At 38.6% G+C, this 20,710-nt stretch overlaps 1 protein-coding gene across 1 annotated transcript in view; it reads right to left on the bottom strand.

The window, feature by feature from the left end:
- Positions 1 to 20,710, bottom strand: part of si:dkey-225n22.4 (collagen alpha-1(XXI) chain) — a 77,769-nt gene that overhangs the window by 41,209 nt on the left and 15,850 nt on the right. The window contains exons 8-16 of the mRNA XM_052113430.1: positions 20,035 to 20,046; positions 19,838 to 19,939; positions 19,681 to 19,734; positions 18,665 to 18,718; positions 18,508 to 18,561; positions 17,580 to 17,633; positions 11,922 to 11,969; positions 11,438 to 11,491; positions 10,233 to 10,286 (exon numbers count right to left, since the gene is read on the bottom strand). Coding sequence (XP_051969390.1) covers positions 10,233 to 10,286; positions 11,438 to 11,491; positions 11,922 to 11,969; positions 17,580 to 17,633; positions 18,508 to 18,561; positions 18,665 to 18,718; positions 19,681 to 19,734; positions 19,838 to 19,939; positions 20,035 to 20,046 — 486 coding nt within the window. The remainder of the gene's footprint in view (positions 1 to 10,232; positions 10,287 to 11,437; positions 11,492 to 11,921; positions 11,970 to 17,579; positions 17,634 to 18,507; positions 18,562 to 18,664; positions 18,719 to 19,680; positions 19,735 to 19,837; positions 19,940 to 20,034; positions 20,047 to 20,710) is intronic.

The raw sequence follows: 20,710 nt of genomic DNA, 5'->3' as shown, positions 1-20,710 counted from the left end.
TTAAAGTGATAAGCAAGGATTTTATCCTTTGACAATTTTCTATTAAATTATAGTTTGTTGGGTGTTAGAATGTGCACATAAACATTACCAGCTGTTTATGTGCCTGGTATATACAGTATGTAAAAAGGTCATTTAACTTCTAAGTATGTGTGTGAATAATTTTAAGGTTATATACTGAATGAATAATATGAGATAACAGTATATACAGTATATTTCCCAAACTGGTATCATAGAATTATGTTACTATACTATACCTACATTTTTGGAAAATAATTTTTATTTTAAAATAAACACTAGAGGCACTATAACAACAATAATGTCTCAGATTACTTTGCTGTAACCCTTGTTCCCTGAAAAAGTGGAACGAGATGCTGCGCTTGATTCAGCGCTTTGGGAACGTCTTTAAGGAGTGACAGTGGCTGTTCTTTTATCAACCCTCACAAGTCTGGGCGGAAGACCGTCAGGACTTTCTCTTTCTAGAAATAATGATCCTGAGGTCTTGCTTTGGAGGCTGCTGAGGGTGACGAGCCGATCCCCACTCTTTGCGAGGGGGAGCGTAACTTGCCACACTCTGTTTTTGGATCTCCCTTCTAGAAGGACCGGGAGGAGACTGGGTGGCTGATAGCCCCTCCCTCTGAGTGCAGTGAGGAAGGAATTGTACAAAGGCTTCCTCGTTTATTTTTACCTCCTGAAACCTAGTAATGACCGTATTCATTGAGTCACCGAATAGGCCAGAAGGTGAGATCGGGACATCAAAAGGAACATTTTGTCCTTATCCTTAATGACTGAAAGATTTAGCCACAGATGCCTTTCCGTGCTTACCAAAGCAGCCATTGAACGGCCGATAGCGCAAGCTGTCCGATTGGTCGCACGGAGAGATACATCTGTGGCTCGACAAAGCTCTGAGAATGTTTCCTCATCGATAGTACTCCCTGCACTCAGATCCTTTATTAATTCAGCCTTGTATGCATGTAATACTGCCATGGTGTGTAGGGCAGCACCAGCCTGACCTGCTGCCTGATATGCATTCCCCACAAGTGTTGAGGTAGTCCTACACAGCTTTGTGTGGAGAGTTGGTCCTTAAAATGATGATGCTGACCCAGGCAAGAGATAGCTCGCAAGCGTCTCTTCTACCCGTGGCATCCCCGTATACCCCCGAGCCTTAGCACCCACGATTGTCGAATATGTTGACGTCGAGGGCACAAAGATATGGGAAGTATAAAGTTTCCTCAAGAATGAGTCAACTCGTCATGGAGGTCATCAGAGAAGGGGAGAGACTGATTTTGAGTTCCCTTTTCCCAGCCACCTGACAGAAATCTGTCTTCTAATTTTGAATGTTTGGGGCTCTCTTGTTCATGTGGCCAGTCTAATTGTAATCTGGCCACCGCACAAGTAACCACCTCAACTGTTTTGTCATCATGCGAGGAATGCTCAGAGGTAGCCAACTCAGATTCCACAGTCCCAAGAGATTCATCGTCCCTCTCATGAACTGAAGAGGTGCCAAGGCGCGCTTCGAGATTATGGAAGGGACCGAGAGACGGGTTCGTCCCTATCACTCGCGCTCTCACCAGTTCCAACCGTTGGAACTGGGGAGAGCGCGAGTGATAGGGACGAACTCATCTCTCGCTCGTCAGCCAGATCCATACGTGAGCCCCACGATGAAATGGTGGGGGATGGCTCTTGGAATTAAGCGAGACGAGTGCGCAGTATCTTCACTGTGAGCAGCTCACAATGCTCACACCCGCCTCGCTCCAACACAAGAGCAGCGTGCTCTTCCCCCAAACAAACAAAACAAAACTGATTCAGCCATATGGCGTAAACAGGGAAACACACACCGTTGGCTTTGTTTATCGCTCATTTTCTCTTTGTCTTTCACACTTAAGTGATAGAAGAAAGAAGACAAGAAGAAAAAGATTTCACCACACTGCCTTCCAAATCTAACTCCTATCAGAGGAAAATACAGAGTTTGAGAGGCTTGAGAAGCACAACACATCACAGAGTGGTCTGAGAACAAAAGACCTGACGGTGCTCCTGTGGCACATCTATTTATAGCCCTGTACCCACGAGGGTAAAAATCCTAAAGGGCTAAAGAGTCAATGCATGTAACAAAAGTGTCATAGAAGCTCCAGAAAATAATGTGGTTGCTTCAACAATTGCGTTTTTCAACTCACATTTGCTTTAATAATACCATCAGTTTTAAGTTTAAGATTTCAGGTAGGGAGATCGGTTTTCTTGATTTTTTCACCCGGAAGAATATTTTACTCACTTTTAGCATCACATAAATTACATTTGTAATTTGATAATTTTGCTAAAAATGTATTAATATATTAGGGCTGTTAATTTATGTGATTAATAATTATTAAAAAAGTGTTTTTCCATTCTTCCTATGGCTAAAATTGGCAAATATACATTTCCAGGTCTAGCACAGAAACTGATTGTATAGAGCAGTGCACGCTTATTTATTAAGCTAGACGCATGACCCACGCTTAATAAACACAGGGGCACATTTATTGTATGGAGGAGAAGTCACCTGCAAAGATGAGCCAGGTGTGGGTGAGATACGGGCAAGTTGCCGTTTCTCTTTGCATCTCCCGAAAACACTCAGTCACCATCATCTGAACCAGAGTCAAAAATGAAACCGTTCGAGAGAGACTCAATGTGTGCTCGACCGAGATTGAACGGCAGCCAGAGAAAATAATAGTTTTGAAATTGTAAACTTCAATTTGTTTTATATCTGTATGTATAATGTCTTATAATGCATTGACAATGTACAATTAATGTTATATTGCCAATAAAGCTTGATATAGATCTAATCTGCCCATTTGATTCTATTATTAAAAAAAGTTCACTGGAAAATGGCAGAAGATTTTGCCCAACTTTTAATTCTAGCATTGTGGTGGAAGGGCGTGGTTGAGAGCCAGCTTGTGAATGGAGAGCGAGATCAGGAGATGAGAATGGTAAGGATTATCACCTGTCATTAATTGTCTCTAACAGCTGTTTGTCATTGAAGTGAGAGTGGAGATGGATTTAAGAGCGAGCCAGACCTCAGTGTGGGAGATAGAGCAGCACACACGCATCCTGATAGACTGTGTGTTTTGAGTTTGCATAAGAGCAAGTTTGAGTGATCGAAATAAAAACATTTTTAGTTGGATTTTGTTACAAGCATGTCCACTGATTTTATAGTATGTCAAATATATATTACCAAAGATTTATACCTGTAAATATGTGTCTAATTAAGTCTATTTGACCAAAAGTTTACCTTTTAACATCTTTAACTTATTAAATATTTAAATAACTAAAATAAGTAATGACTAACCAATTTCTTGCAAGCTCTTTGAGACAAAGTATAGAGTAAATATATTTATTGTATTTTAATGTTTGTTTTAATATACCATGTTCCATGGCTCATCGCAATGTATTCATTATTTAATTGATTCGCAGCTCTCTTTAATTTATATTATCATGCAAACATCTAAATGCAAACAGTTGTAACAATTTCCAAATTGCCTCTAGAATATTGGTTTTCATCATTATGTAGTACTGAAAATTTAACAGCCAATGTGGCTAGAACCATTCCCGATGAAAACTATGCAACTTACCATCAAATAGATAGCCCATTCTCAGCATGTGCACCTGAACTATTATTTAGTTTAATTATCTCTCAACCAAATGGAAAATGTGTTGACAGATTCAAATAGGTTTTGCAAATATATCCTTAGTCTATGTATGTTATTTATGCCTTCCCCAAAAACTGTAAGAGGGAAAACGTAATTGTCTCTCTGAGGACACAGACTAATAACTTGAAAATATACATTTATTAAGGATCTTGCTGTGTTTAGCACAATCTCTAAGATGGTACCATTTCCACATGTACAATGCCAAGACTGGATACTAAATTATACATGGCTATTGTGTATAAGAGCTCTGAAATGTTTGCTAACAATGCACTGTATGCTCAGCAGTTGAAAATGCTACTTTTTTAAGTTACTTTGAAATGCAGTGGACTTTACACACATTACGTCATCACTACTAAATTTATACTTAATTTGAAACCTCACCGCATGGCCAAGAACATGCTTGTACAGCATGTTGGGGAAAATAGACAGCATTCAGTGGTATTTGCAAAGAATGTTTTACTGAAGTGACACATTTTGGTGCAGGTCAAGGGTGTTGCAATGAACAAAGATTATAGGGCACATTTGACAGTATAAGACGAACATGAGCAATTAATGCATTTAGACTACAACAAAATTGTCACAAAAATACTTTGCTTTCCAGTGTTTGCGCCAGAAGCGCTGAATACAATCAGATGTTATGATTAAATATTTGGTCTCCATGATTTTGCCTTTTCTTGACTGGGCTGTTGTCATGCATTTTACCATTGTGAGACATTATAAAATTATAGTTCTGAAAGTTTCAGAGCTTGTTTATTAATTTGGTTTGCATATGTAACACATATCCATTCGTAGATATGTAAATTAATTCCAAGAACTATTAGGCGTGGACTGTGCAGTGCTAAATCACCTGCCATTTGTGCCAAAACAGAATATTTACTTATTCAATCCGACTGATTTATGGGTTTACTGACTGAGGATTGCTGTGCTCCAACTGTGCTCTGCTAGCAGAGCTTCATACCAGAATAAACTCAACCATGGTCCAAACAGAAAAATTGAAAATTTACTGATCATAACATTTTCCCAGCAGCAATTAAACAATATTTAGCATTATATCATAATATTCAGACCTGTTTTCTTATTACTTTGATAAATATCTGTCTATGAATTCTCAGCTATGGGATGTGGAACTATCATTTCTGTTAATCGGCCAATGCTGATAATCTTAAAATGTCCAATTATCAGCCGATTTAGCGACATGGCCAGCATAACAGTCTATCAAATCTTAGCTATGAGAAGTGGAATTTGACACAATGGAAACCATCAATTCTGTTTATCCGCCAATTTTAAAGATCTTAAAATGTCCTAATATTGTCTGATTTATAGGCCTGGCAAACATATCAATCTATTACAACTTAGCTATGAGAAGTGGAACTTGAAAGAAGGGGAACTATCAATTCTGTTATTCTGACAATTCTGATAATTTTAGAATATTCAAATAGCTGCCGATATATCTGTCTATCTCTACTCCGCTATTAGAGGTGGAACTTGGCACAAGGGGAACAATAAATGCTGAAATCATAAAATGTTAAAATATTGGGTGATTTATCTGTCTGGCCAACATATCAGTCTATAACAACTTAATATGAGAAGTGGATCTTGAAAGAAGGGGAACTATCAAAGCTGATAATATTAAAATGTCCAAATACCAGCCAATTTATCAGCCTGGCTAACATATCGGTCTATCAAAATTTAAGAAGTGGAACTTGAAAAAATTAGAACTTCAAATAATTTTAATTGGCCACTGCTCATAATCTTATAAATGTCCAATTATCAGCCGATTTATCGTCCTTGCCAACATATCAGTCTATCCCAATTTAGCTATGAGAAGTGGAACTTGACACAAGGGGAACTGTCATTTATTTTAGTCTGCCAATTTTAACTATCTTGAAATGTCCAAATATCGACCGATTTATTGGCCTGGCCAACATATCAATCTATCACAACATAGCTATGAGAAGTGAAACTTGAAAAAATGGGAACTACAAATTATTTTAATTGGCCACTGCTCATAACAGGGTTGGGAGGGTTACTTTTGAAATGTATTCCACTACAGATTATAGAATACATGCTGTAAAATATATTTTATAACATATTTTGTTAGATTAATCAAGTTCAGTAACATTCTAAATACATTGGATTACTTCTTCAGCACTGGTAGATTTTTTTCACTTGTTTTGACTATAATAACTCTACCAGTACAGTAAGACAAAATGCATTCATGTAAAATACATGTTAAAAATATATTCTTATTTATCTAAATATCTTATGCAGTGTTGTTTCTAAAATGAGACAAATCAAATTGATCTTGTTTTAAGGATTTTTTTATATTTTTACAGGAAAACATTTCAAAAGTTATTATCAAGTATAATACCCTAATATCAAAGGTCTGACTAGAAAAAAATTAATTATGATCCAACATGAATTTTCTTGGTAAAAAATATGTTCGTGTCTGCTAACATGTGCATGTAAAATGGCTAGAAATAGCATAAAGCTGACAATTTCCACAAGGTTTATTTCTATTTCTTCTGCTCCAAACTTACTTCAAACTTACTTCTCTGTCTGCTCATATGAATGTAACACAACATAAGAAAGTGTTTCACCGCTGTTCAAATGCACTTTGGATCGCATCATTTATATAAATGTTTTCCATCTGAAAGGACTAAATATTAAATGAAACAAATGGCAATAAAATGCAAAGTAATCTCTTCAGGAATCAAAATATTTTTTGAATGTAACTGTATTGTAATTACCAATTATTTAAATTGTAACTGTAGTGGAATACATTTACTTATATTTTGTATTTTAAATACACAATCCCATTACATGTATTACATTACTCCCAACCCATTGTATCGGTCTATCACAACTTAGCTATGAGAAATGGGAACTATCAATTCTTATAATCGGCTAATGCTGATAATCTTAAAATATCAAAATATTGACTATTTATTGGCCTAGCCAGCATATCGGTCTATCACAACATGATATGAGAGCTATGAGAATCAGCTATGAGAGATGGAACTTGAAAAAAGGGCAACTATCAATTCAGTTATTCAACCAATTCTGATAATCTTAAAATGTTCAAATACCGGCAGATATATCGGTCTATCACCGCTCCGCTATAAGAGGTGGAACTTGAAAGTAGGGGAACTCAGTTCTGTTAATCGACCAATTCTGATAATCTTAAAAAGTAAAAACATCGGCAGATATATCAGTCTATCACTACTCCGTTTTGAGAGGTGGATCTTGAAAGAAGGGGAACTATCAATTCTGTTAATCGGCCAGCGCTCATAATCTTAAAATGTCCAATTATCAGCTGATTTATCAGCCTGGCCAACATATCAATCTATCACAATTTAGCTATGAGATGTGGAACTTAACACAAGGGGAACTATGAATTGGTGCAATGGTGATGATGTTAACTAGGCTAAAAATTTGCTAATAAATGATTAATGAAATCATCAAGATTCCACAGCTTTGTAGACACATTTTTGTTATTTCTCATACATGTCTGACTGGTACCATGTGAAGAACATATTTTTTTCCTCCAGTAAAGTGGAACCTTTAAAGTCATATATACATTTCCTATACAATATGCTGATTTCAGTCAACTTTTACTAATCTGCAGAAGGTTATGTGTCTTGCTAAATCAAGATTGCATAACGTTACAGACAAAGCATTGATCTGACTTTTAGGAGATGAATGATTTTGACTTTTCCATTTTTTTGACACGTGATCATAAGAATGGCTGTCTGTTTAGTTCATGTAAAACTGAACTGAACACAACTGAAAAGTTGAATAAGAATTGTTAATAAATGAAGGCTATTTGTGCAAGCACTTTTGCTGTACACTACAAAAGATAATTTCCCTAATTAGTATTTTTTGTCTTGTATACTAATAAAAGTGTCTAAACATCCTTCAATAAAGATAGATTTATATGATTTGTTTTTAAAGAATATAACTTTCATTACGTTTATCTTTCTTAACCCTGCAAATTTGCAAATTGTATTTTCTTGTTTTAATAATATAACTTACTAAATGTGGTTGGAATACTGCATAAAACTAGAAGAAATCAATTTGCCAATGTAGTAAGAAAAATGAACTTAATTCAGGATATTTTCTGTGAAACAGAATGTCTCATGCAATTATAATTCTTAAGTAAATGTATTTTTGCTTTTAAGGATGCCTTACAGGAAAACAAAACACAAATACTGATTTAGACAACTTTTTGTAGTTATAGTCCTCTGGTTGATGCACTGCGAATAAAATAAAAAAGTCATACAAAATATCAGTACAAAAAGCAGATCTGTATTTTCAATGACTGCAGACAGTAGAGACTTGCACATGTTACACATTATCATGGGCAATTGTGAACTCAACAAAAGCCATGACTGCAATAGCTTTTAACCAACACAGAGTGAGAGATTGATAATTCTCTGAATTACAATTCAACCTCACTGTTTCATTGTAATAACAGGAAGGATGTGAAAATTGCACAGACGAGTTATGCTGTATATGACATAGCTGGGATTTATTTTTTTATTTTATTTTATTTTATTTTTTTCAGAAACCGCAGAAACCAAACCCTTGTTTCTATATTTTATAAGTATAATCGCAGAGAGTGATTATGAGAAAGTCAAGGAGTTTTAGCCAGAAATTGGCAGAGAGCTTCTTAGGTGTGGCTCATTTTATAGGCTTCAGCCGCTTGGTTAAAAAAAAAAACTATAGCATTAAAATGGTGTACAATGACTTATCTATTGTATGTGGGTAGTTGACGTATATATATATATATATATATATATATATATATATCAACAATGAGGTTATTTTTATTAAATTAGTACATTTATTACCTATCGTGAACTAACAATAAAGAATTTAATTTTACATTTTTACAATATATTTTTTTCTTGGTTAATGTTAATTTGCACAAATACAATTGATAATTTTAAGTTCATGTTTTTTTCTAATGCATTAACTAAGGTTAATGTATTCGATACAAATTTTCATTATATGGTTAACATTAACCATGATTAATAAGTGATGAAAAACTATTGTTCACTGTTAGTTAATTTTAAGTAATATAGTTAACTAATGTTAACATGTTAATACAACCTAATTGTAAAGTGTTACAAATTTCTAATTTTTATACTGAAATGTATACTGTATGTCCTACTTTTGATTTAATTCCATGTTATTTATTTAACATCAAATTGTAAATTATTAATGAGGTCCACTGGAAACGCCAGAAGATTTTGCCCAACTTTTAATTACAGCATGTCCACTGATTTTATGGCATGTTAAAATATACTTTTAACAAAGATTTATAAATTTAACATGTGTCTAATTAACATATTAAATAACATCATATTTAACTTATTACATATTTTAATAATTAAAATATGTGATGACTAACCAATTTCTTGCAAGTTCTTTGAGACAAAGAATAAAGTAAATATATTTATGATTGTATTTTAATGTTTGTTTTAATGTACCATGATCCATTTTTTTACTGTAAATTGTGTTATTTATTTATTTCTTATCAATTCACAGCCTTAATGAATATGCAAACATCTAAATGTGTTGAAATTAACATTTACATAACATTAACACACCAAGATTAATAAATGATAAAACAGTTTTGTTTATTGTTAGTTCATGTTAGTTCACAGAATCAAAATATTGTTTTATTATTGTGCTGTTTATTTCCTTGTTTTGAACATAATTTCTTGAAATGTAACTAAAAATAGTTTTAGATGGTGTGTGTGTGTGTGTGTGTGTGTGTGTGTGTGTGTGTGTATCTGTGAGCGTGTATTTATCACTTTGTGGGGACCAAATGTCCCCATAAGGATAGTAAAACCTGAAATGTTTGACCTTGTGGGGACATTTTGTCGGTCCCCATGAGGAAAACAGCTTATAAATCATACTAAATTATGTTTTTTGAAAATGTAAAAATGCAGAAAGTTTTCTGTGAGGGTTAGGTTTAGGGGTAGGGTTAGGTTTAGGGGATAGAATATAAAGTTTGTACAGTATAAAAACCATTATGTCTATGGAAAGTCCCCATAAAACATGGAAACACAACATCTGTGTGTGTGTGTGTGTGTGTGTGTGTCGGTTGCCATGAGGAAAACCGCTTAAATCATACTAAATTATGTTTTTTGAAAATGTAAAAATGCAGAACGTTTTCGGTTAGGGTTAGGAGATAGAATATAAAGTTTGTACAGTATAAAAACATTATGTCTATGGTAAGTCCCCATAAAACATGGAAACCCAACGTGTGTGTGTGTGTGTGTGTGTGTGTGTGTGTGTGTGTGTGTGTGTGTGTGTGTGTGTGTGTCAGGAAATGTATTAAATCAACTTGGAAAGCATTTGACAGTAATGATGTTCACTTTCCAACACAGGAAAGTCATGCCTTCAAGTGTCACAATGGCCTCAGTGTCTCTTGAGCAGAACAAGTCATGGATTGATTTAAAATTACTGTTATGCAACACTCTAAATAAAACTGCATACTTTTAAACTATTAAGTCAAAATTAAATATTTAAATATAGACTGACCTTTGGTCCAGCAGAGCCAGCAGATCCTTTACTGCCAGGAAGCCCAGGTTCTCCCTGAAGGTACACAAAAGTTTCTCAGGACAAAATTGAGTACAGCTTAAAAAGATGTCTCAACATGTAGAAGTGCAGTAAGCTACAAAATATTTTGAAACTTGAAATGCATACTCAATACACTGATCATCTTGTGTAAGTGTAATTTTCCACTTTTTGGGAAATAATAACTACATTTTTATCATTTTGTTTGGTTTTGCAACAATACAAAGACAATTTTATGCGGCATCTGTATTTTCTTCTGTAATGTGGTGATTATAAATTAATACAAATGTAATGAATAACATAAACATTTAGATTATACCTTTTAAGTAATCTATTCTGATTACTTTTGGATTGTTTACCGCATGTTTTGATGGTCTAATTTTAACTGCCAGTTTTCACATTTTCACAAATTCATTTGTAAAAATGCAATCCATTGAAAAGTATTAGACACTTACAAATGTCATTACAAGTATTTTATTTGTGTAATCTGATTACTTTATCCATATGTAGTGCGTGCATTACTACACAACAACGCCGGTCACATAAAACAACAACTTTAAGAAGTCTTAGTAAACTAGTACCATTAGTAATGGACTGCAGAGTAAGTGGAAGCCTAATACTACAATGGCTAAGTCCTAATCAGAGAGGACTACTGGGCAAACATTATGCCACATAATTAATATTCATGAGCAAAGGCTGTAAGTTTTTCATTGTTTTACATTTTAGATCTTCCCTACCTTGAGGAAGTCTTAAGAAACCAGCAGAATACCAGTGGATTACGAAACAAGAATTGCTTCTAGCAAGTTCTACTTATATGCAGTACCCTAAAAATTTCCTTTTAAATCAGAAGACATCAGTGGAGACATTTCAAAATAGGCCAAAAAGGACCATAGTGAAATCTGAAATGTGTTTTTCTCATGGAATATATCTTTATCTGCAGTTCTTTCAACAGATTGATGGTTGTAGCTTCATACCAGACTGCTGTGAGTGGAGAGGTGTATATTAGTTTTGAATGAAAAAACTATTTCTTTCTGACTTTTTGTATAATGTTGGAAAATTGTACTGTAGCTCTTGGCGCTTTTTACTTTTAGGTAACAGAGCATATCTAAGACAATGTAGGTGTAACAAGAACTCACAATTTTATGTTGTCACATAAAATTTACTCTTACCATTGGACCAGGCAGTCCAGGAGGTCCTTGTTCTCCATTCTCCCCCTGCTCTCCCTTTTAAGAAATATATACAAAGTTGAATGTCATTAATGGTTCTTATAACAGCCTTTTTTAGTTCTGATTTTTTTAAGTTTTGATTAACTGTAAAAATGTCTTTCTTTAAATGTATTTGAATAATACCAGGACAAATTTCACAACAACATGTCCAAGTAGCATATTACACCAAAATCAAAAGACACAAAATAAATAAATATATAACAAATTGTATTTATACAATAAATATTAACAGACTACATATATAATAAAATATGAACATTATATACATAAATGAAGCCAATAATAATAGTAATATAATAATATAAAGCAAAATATAAATTTGTATATGTTTTTTATTATTATTTTAGGGTTCTTAACATACTCGTTCTTTAAAGGTTCCATTAGAGTCTCCCACCAAGTAATCTTTTTTGAATATTTTTATTTGTACCTTTTTTCCTGGCAATCCAACGTTACCGATGTTTGGTCGTGCTACACCCTTAAAAATAAAATAATAATAATAATATAAATAATAATATAAAGACACATTTTTAAACAAAAGGAAGCTTTGATTTTTTTTTATTTTATTTATATATTTTGTTTGGCACTAATTTATTTAACTTTTCACTAAATAAAGCGTCTCGGGTTACATGTGTAACCCTTGTTCCCTGAAAAAAGTGGAACAAGATGCTGCGCTGCTAAGCGCTGCTAAGCGCTACGGGGAACAACCCTAGTTGTGACCAAGCTGAATAATGTGTGCAACACGTCAATGAACATTGACTGACTGGAATTTATAGCCTCGGCTGATGTAATCATTAGATGCACCTGCGGCCAGGCTGTAAATGGATACGTCACCAGGTGTCGTCAGATACTTCTTTTTGAAGAGCAGTCCTGGGAGGTCCCAGTGCGGCAAAGCAGCGCAGCATCTCGTTCCGCTTTTTTCAGGGAACAAGGGTTACACATGTAAACCGAGACGTTCCCTTTACAAAAAGCTTCACTATGATGCTGCGCTGCTAAGCGCTACGGGAATACAATACCCACGCCGCTGCACTTGGGGCTGTCCGGACCCCTACAGTTGTGCAGTGTACTCACAAAAATGCGAGAGGTCTCAGACATGAGCTTGAGATGTCGACTCAAGGGCATAAGAGCCCGGAGTAGCATAAACATCTAAACTGTTACATTTTGATGAATGTGTGCGGAGAGGACCAGCCTGCCGCATCACAAACTTGTTTAGGCATGGGCTGAGATGTCGACTCAAGGGCATAAGAGCCCGGAGTAGCAAAGCATCTAACCCATAAAGTTCGATGAATGTGTGCGAAGAGAACCCTATCGCAACACAAACTTGTCATAAAAACTGATGAATGTGAGCGGAGAGGACCAGCCTGCCGCATCACAAACTTGTTTAGGCATGGGCTGAGATGTCGACTCAAGGACATAAGTCCGGAGTAGCAAAGCATCTAACCGATAAGTTCGATGAATGTGTGCGAAGAGAACCCTATCGCAACACAAACTTGTCATAAAAACTGATGAATGTGAGTGGAGAGGACCAGCCTGTCGCATCACAAACTTGTCCAGACATGAGTTTGAGATGTCGACTCAAGGGCATAACAGCCCGGAGTGGCAGAACATCCAAACTATAAAAATCTAATGAATGTGTGCGGAGAGGTCAACCTGCCGCATCACAAACTTGCTGCAGAGGGAGACCTCTAGCCAAGGTTTTAGAGGAGGCGAGCCCTCTGGTAGAGTGTGCCCTAAAACCTACTGGTGAAGCTTGACCCGCGCGCCTCGTAGGCCCGGGCAATAATGAGGCTGCCTCTTTGAGGGCACCCCGCCCACCAAGCCGTGGCAAACTGCAATGGCCACATAGAACATGGCAGTGGCGAGGCAAGTGCCTGCTGAAAGTTCTTTCTACAGAAAATCCAGAACTGAAGCAAACTGGCAGTTAGCTGGTTCTGTAATAAGAACTTTAGTAGAAGGAAACGCATGCAGGTGCATTTGTGAGGTCCTCTTCTGCCCTGTAAAATCTACCCAGATCAGTTCCAAGTGGAGGGAGCCCTAGCACTTGAAATGGTCTCGATAACCTCAAGAGAAAACCCTGTGAACCTCATTTGGTACCCTTAGGGGCCAGACATGAAAGGTTTCACAATTCGGGCCAAGGATGAGAAGGTCCTCCCTGTTCGGAATCGCCCAAGGCGAGCCGTCGAGGAGAGGAATTAACTCCGAGAAACATATCCTGTTTGGCCAGCACAGCGCCATTAATAGGAGGCAAGACCCTTGCTGGTGAACATTGCCAAGACTCCAGGGAGCAGAGAAACCAGGGAAAGAAATGCATACAGACGCATTCTGGGTCATGTATGTGTCTTAACGTCCAGACCCAAGGGGGCTGGGTGATTTCAGGGAGAAGTAGAGGAGACATTGTGCTATTCATAGAGGCAAAGAGGTCCTCTTCTGCCCTAAGATCTCACCCAAACTTGTTCCAAGTGGAAAAAGCCCAGCATTTAAAAAGGTCTCGATAACCTCAGGAGAGAGCCCTGTGTCCCTCAGTTGGTACCCTTAGGGGCCAAACATGAAAGAATCCACAATTTGGGGCAGGGATGAAATATTGCCCTGTGCCAGAGATAGAAGATCCTTCCTGTTCGGAATCGCCCAAGGTGAGCCGTCGAGGGAAGAGATTAGCTCCGAGAACCAAGCCCTGTTCGGCCAGCGCGGTGCTATCAGTAAGAGGCAAAAACCCTTGCTGGCGAACTCTGGGCAACTACTACCTTAGGGTGGCGTTTTTAACTCCCCCGTTGGTATTTTCTGTCTGGACCGTGAATCTGCTCCCATATACGGGCATCCAGGGATATAACTGACCTGAGTGACAGGAGCTTGCCCTGGGCCCTAAGGAGAACCCGACGTGTCAGAAATACAGCTGACAAGAACGTGGGTCCCCTTGATGATTTATGTAAGAGGCTACCGCTGTATTGTCCACCCGCACCAAGACATGGCAGCCTCAGGAGGAGGTATTTCAGGGCCAGAAATACAGCCATCAAGCCCGAGACAGTGACTGTGACAACCGAGCTGACGACCCTCCTATCCCCTTAAGCTGGACGACCACTTAAGGCCGCTACCCTGCCCGTCAGGGAGGCGTCTGTCGTTAGCAGCCTGCGACAACAAGACTCACCTAGAGTGGGACCCAAGGCAGAAAACCGGGGTCTGAACCACATAGCAAGGGAACGAAGCCTGAGGCGCGTAACCCTTTTTAGCCTAGGGGTTTTGGCCCTTGGAAGAAATCCCCTGGCTTTTGGCCACAACAAAAACGGTCTCATGAGCAGAAGGTCCAGAGGGATCACCGTGGATGCGGTCGCCTGAGACCTGGAAATCGTTGATACTGATAACAGTGCAACCTTGACCTAGCCTGACTTTGCTCAGGGTGATCTGAATGGACTCAATCCTAGCGGGAGACAGTTGTGCCCGCATTGTGATTGAACTCCATACGATGCCCCGATAAACAGTGTTCTGAGTGGGAGAGAGGACCCTTTTCTTGGCGTTGAGCCTCAACCCCAGAGAAACAGGTGAGCTAAGACGATGTCCCTGTGCTGAACTGCCAGTTCCTGGAACTGCGCTAGGATCAGCCAGTCATCTACATAATTCAGAATGCAGATGCCCCAGAGTCGCAAGGAGCCAGCGCTACATCATGCATTGTGAATGTGCGGGTAAAAAGGGCTAGGCTGAGTGAAAGAACCTGACCCTGGAAGACTTCGCCCCCGGAAGCGAACCTCAGGAACTTTCCATGTTGTGGCAGAACTTCTAAATGAAATATAGAAGTGCGTCATAAGATCGATGGTGACCAGCCAAACGAGTCGTAGGGCTTGAGACACAACCGTCTTGACAGGTATCATCTTGGACTTGAACACCCATGGGTAGTTCAAGCTTTAAGATCTAAGCCAGACGCCACCCCTCACCCTCCATGGGAAACGGGAAGTATTTAGTGTAATAACCTAACTCTCTCTCTGGAAGGGGAACACATACCATTGCCCCTTTAACCAGGAGATTGAGTTTTTTGTTTTTACATAAAAATAAATCCGGTTTACGGTAGTGAGAACACGTCGTTGAAACACGGAAAAGCGGCGAGTGAAGTAAATCCTGACACCCTTATAAGACCCACAGAAAATAATATATCTGGCAGAAGTTTCCACGCTGCCAGGATCTCTGAGATGGGTATTATATTTTAACACTTCCTGTTGAGGGGTTGTCGAGTGTTTCGCGTCCTGAATAAAATGCAGGAACAGCGAAAACACCCAATTTTGACGGAAGCCTCTGCAACCCGAAACACCAAGAGGTGGCGGGAATGGAGGGGCTTCGAGGGGGTACCGGGAGGGGTGAAGTGAAGCACACGCCCCGTCCCGAGGGGAGCTACCCCCTAATTTAGGCGCAAGACCGTCAGGGTTTTCTCTTACTAGAATTTATAGTTTCTTCAGGGGCTGGCGAGGGCGGCGAGACTGTCCCCAATCCCTGGGAGGAGGAGCACGACTCGCCACGCTTTGCTTTTGAGCCTCCCTTCAGTCAGGACCGAGGCGGGTCTGAGGCTTGCTCGTCAAGCGCAGAACCCACACTCAGGTCGTCCAGGAGGTCAGCCTGGTACGCCTGTAAAACAGCATAGTGTGCAGAGCAGCACCAGCCTGACCTGCTGCTTGATAAGCCCTTCCCACTAAAGTGGAGGTTGTCCTACAAGGCTTTGAGGGGAGAGAGGGCTTCTTAAGTGACGATGCCGAGACCGGCGAGAGATAGCCCGCAAGCGTCTCTTCGACCAGCGGCATCACTGAATACCCCCGTGCCTTAGCACCCACAATAGTCGAATATAATGACATCGAGGGTATGTGAACACGGGAAGAAAAAAAAAAAAATATATATATATATATATATATATATATATATATATTTTTTTTTAGGGGTTCTCCATAAGCGAAAAAGCTCTTCATGGAGGTTATCAAAGAAGGGAAGGGACCCATGAGGCGTTCCCTTTCTTAGACTGGAAGATAAAATCTATCCCCTAATTTGGAGCGTTTGGGGGTCTCTTTTTCACGTGGCCAGTCCAATCTGGCAACCGCATGAGTAACAACATCGAGCAATTCCTCCGTAGATTTTTTTATCGCGGACGGAAAGCTCGGAGGCGAGAAGAGAATCGCGATCCTCCTCATGATCCGAAGAAGTGTCGGAACGCGCTTCGAGATCTTGTGAAGGACCAGCTGGGTTTGGGGAGAGAGTGAGAGAAAGGGATCAACACGTCTCTTGCTCCTCAGCCAAATCCATGCAACAATCTTTTTTTTTTTTTCGTGAGTGCTGACTCCCGGAAGCAAGCGAGGCGAGCACGAAGCACTTTGCCTGTTAAAGCAAATCGCAGTGCTCGCACCCGCCCTGCTGCAACGCGAGAGCAGCGTGCTCTTACCCTCAAATAACAGCAAAAACGTATGCAGTGTTTGCGGCTTTCAGTCATTCCCTCTTTTTTTCTTTTCTTTTTTTTGAAATACATGTATATATATAATATTTTCTAAACAGAAGAGAAAAGAGGGAAAAATTCACTGCGCACTGTCTAACCAATTCTAACTCCTAACAGAGGAAAGAAAGTTTTGACAGGGTTTGTAAAACACACAGAAACAGAATCGCTCTGAAAAAAGAGTTTCTGATGACACCTGGTGACGTATCCATTTATAGCCTGGCCGCAGGTGCATCTAATGATTACATCAGCCGAGGCTATAAATTCCAGTCAATGTTCATTGACGTGTTGCACACATTATTCAGCTCGGTCACAACTAGGGTTGTTCCCCGTAGCGCTTAGCAGCGCAGCATCATAGTGAAGCTTTTTGTAAAGGGAACTTGATCTGTCTAGTTTGAATACAAAATGAATTATACAATTCCATGCAATGCCTATGTGCACAAAGACAATTGCCAGCCTATTCTCTATTCTTCTGTGTGCTCTCTTTAAATCAGGCCTGCTACATGCTTGTGTCATACACTGACCATTCTTATAAAGTGCAACATTGAGCCATCTAGAAAACGAAGTGGCAGGTTATGCATGGCATGCCTGGCACATGGGTTGGAAAAAGGCTCCAGTTATTTTAAGTCTTACCATGGGTCCTGGTGGGCCTGGTTTCCCTGGCAACCCTTGTTCTCCCTGGTCACCCTGGAAAGATAAAATAGACTGAATATGCCTTACATTAGTGAAAAAGAAAGGCTTGTAGTCTGCTAACTGAATTACACCCAAAAACTGGTAATTAGAATGCAAGACCCAGAACATCAAACTCTGCCAATGTAAGGAGACACTTTTTTCTTGCCAAATGTTTTGTTTCATCTATATTTGAAAATTAGCTTCAAAAAACATCTGCTCTGTTTCCAAAAATGATCACTTTGTGAGGAAGGGAGTGAATTGAAGTTGTCATTTCAGTTACTGTATGGATAATTCTTAAATTAGGGGCAGTTTAGACTAAATATTTTCAATCTTCAAAAAATGTTTCATCTATGTTAAATAATATCTCACATATCTGGGAATAAAGGTCTGATCAAGGCATTGATCAACCTCCAAGTTGATGTTGCTATAATGTGATTGGTTAAAGTTTTTATATTATTTGCGATGGTAATGATGTGTGGTGGTATGGACATTTTTTCAGTTTTTAGAGAAGTCTATTACCTTATTTATGTCTCTGATGAATTACTGATTTTGAAACACTAAAAGTAATTACATTTTTGATATTCAAACTCCCATTCTGCCACTCTGGGATATATATGCTCTTGATATTTTTCATTTCCCTGAAAACCAAATATAAACTTTAAAAAAATAAACTAAATTGCTAAAGTCAGGACCACATTAAGGTGATAAGAACAAAGTGATAAGTTCTTTACAAAATTGCAAAGTATTAAAAAAAAATATATATATAATATAGCCTTCAGTAGAGCGAAAGTTAAAAAGTCTGGGTGGGAGACAAGCCTAAAATCATCCAAGGTGACAAAGTATCCTAACTGAAGAACCACACTTATCTTGATTCACTTAATTGACTCACTTTCCAACCATTTAGTCCTGGATCCCCTTTCGGCCCTGGTAGACCTGCATCACCCTAAGAGACAAAAAGTCAAATTTAAAGAAAGCAGAGTTCTCTGCTTATTGAAATAAACACTACATGCTTTGGGATAGTCTGTCACACCATAAGAGTATCTCACCTTGTCTCCAGGAATGCCTGGATCACCAGGCTCTCCTCTAATACCTTGGGGTCCCTTTATTGAGAAAATATAGACATATCAGAAGCCTTGTTTACACAAATTGGCCAAGGCCTGAAACATACTCTAAGCAAGTATGTAAATGCAAATGTTTCTTTAGCTATGCAATCTGAAGTAAGTATGCACTGCATTAGCAGGCATAGCCACCAGGGGCACTGTAAGGGTGTTAGTGTAAACTTTCTTCTTCTATGGTTACCTTTCTCTTTTAGGCCAAATACGGGAAGTATAAGGGTGTGTTACACTCAGAAGTGATCATCCCTGTGCCCTGTTCCATTTGAGGACTTAACCATCCACTGTGAGAGCTATGGGGGACTAAAATGTGTGGGGCTCAAAAATAAGGGTCATTCAGAACTTACTTTTAAGTATTTTTTATTGGAAATTCAGTTTGACGCGAACTTACAGCATGACTATCATGATTGTTCTCACTTCAAAGTGCCTTCCGGAGGATGTTTTATCCCGTGTGGAACACAGGGTATGTCGCTGCAAAACAATAATGTGAGTTTCCCAATCTGTGGGTGTTCCCAAACTAGGATGGGCATTTCTCAACTATCCATTGAAAGAGACAAGTCTCCAATACGATCATGGCGGAACAGAGAGGAGAATATTGCTGAGCAAGTTAGTTTAACTGCAAAATGTATATTTCTAGCTGCCTGAGTAATAACACATCAGGTTATACACATACTGGCACATGAGTACTTAGGTTTGTTCTTGGCCCAAGAATACACGTTAGGTATGTTAAACGGCATTGCAAACTTTCAATGCATTGGCCAAGATTCTCATTTGCATTTGCATACATTTCGGTTTCTAGCCTAATGCATATTTGTGCTTGTTTCTAATCAAATGTATTCTCTGGTTAAAATTCCAAAGACAACCATTCATTTTGACAGTTGCTGACCTGCCTAGTATCACATTTGTCTTATTGACAACAGACATCTCTTCAAATAAAGGGGTTTACTCACAGGCTTACCATCTGGGCCCGGCGGTCCTTCACTTCCTTTGTCACCACGGAAACCCTGTTGAGAAACCATCAGCTATCAGAATTTGGTTGTAAATTGCTTTCTTTAAATGGCTCTGTTTGCTATTATCAAGACAATAGCAATGGAGAACTTAACTGACCCTTGGTCCTGGGGGTCCTGGTGGACCAGGTGGTCCTGGAGCAACTTCATTGCAGTCACACTCCTCCTCAGTGTCTTTAGAGGGCTCACGGTCCAGAGGGCACTGGAGAGGCAAGCAAAAATGATTGTCATGTAACCCTATCAATCTTTCTGATGTGCCAGCTGATTTATGAGAATAATAATCTCAACCAAACTTACCCTTTCATCATCCTGTAAAACAACAAATAGAACAGTTAGTTTGCCCAAAAATAAAAACAGAACTCTATATGCAGAGTAGTAGATACAGGTCCAGTCATTTTTCAGCTTGCACTGGGATGAAAATCAAAAGGCAATAGAGTGCCACAGTCACTGCTCATGTTTTAATGGCTTTTGGTTCTAGATGTTTTTCAACAAATACAGTGGAAAGAAAATGTTTTAAACCCTTTGGAATGACCTGCATATATGTATACATTTGTCTTAAAATCTGATTTGCACTTCATCTAAGTTACAATAATGAACAAACACAATCTGTTTGAGTTAATAACACACAAATTATTGTATTGTTCTTGTACATATTTAATACAACATTAAAACATTGACAGTGTAGGTTGGAAAACATGTGTGAACCCCTAGGATAATGACGTCAACAAAGCTAATTAGAGTCAGGGGTTCCCTATCTGTCACTCACTCAACATTGTGTTGATGAAGTGACATTAGGGGTCACTCTTGGATCTTGGACACATCTGATCTTTGATAAAAGGCCAAAGGGAATTGACAAGTGGTATTTGAAGTGTACACCTTTTACCGCCCGGTCCCGATCTTTCGGCTCCCTCACCCTCACTACCCTCGATGGTGGGGCAGCCAAGGGGTACTCGGTGATGCCCATAGTGGATAA

Source organism: Xyrauchen texanus, chromosome 41, assembly GCF_025860055.1.
Source record: "Xyrauchen texanus isolate HMW12.3.18 chromosome 41, RBS_HiC_50CHRs, whole genome shotgun sequence".
Taxonomy (NCBI): Eukaryota; Metazoa; Chordata; class Actinopteri; order Cypriniformes; family Catostomidae; genus Xyrauchen; species Xyrauchen texanus.
The sequence above is the reverse complement of the archived record's forward strand: the minus strand, read 5'-3'. Positions and strand labels throughout refer to the sequence as shown.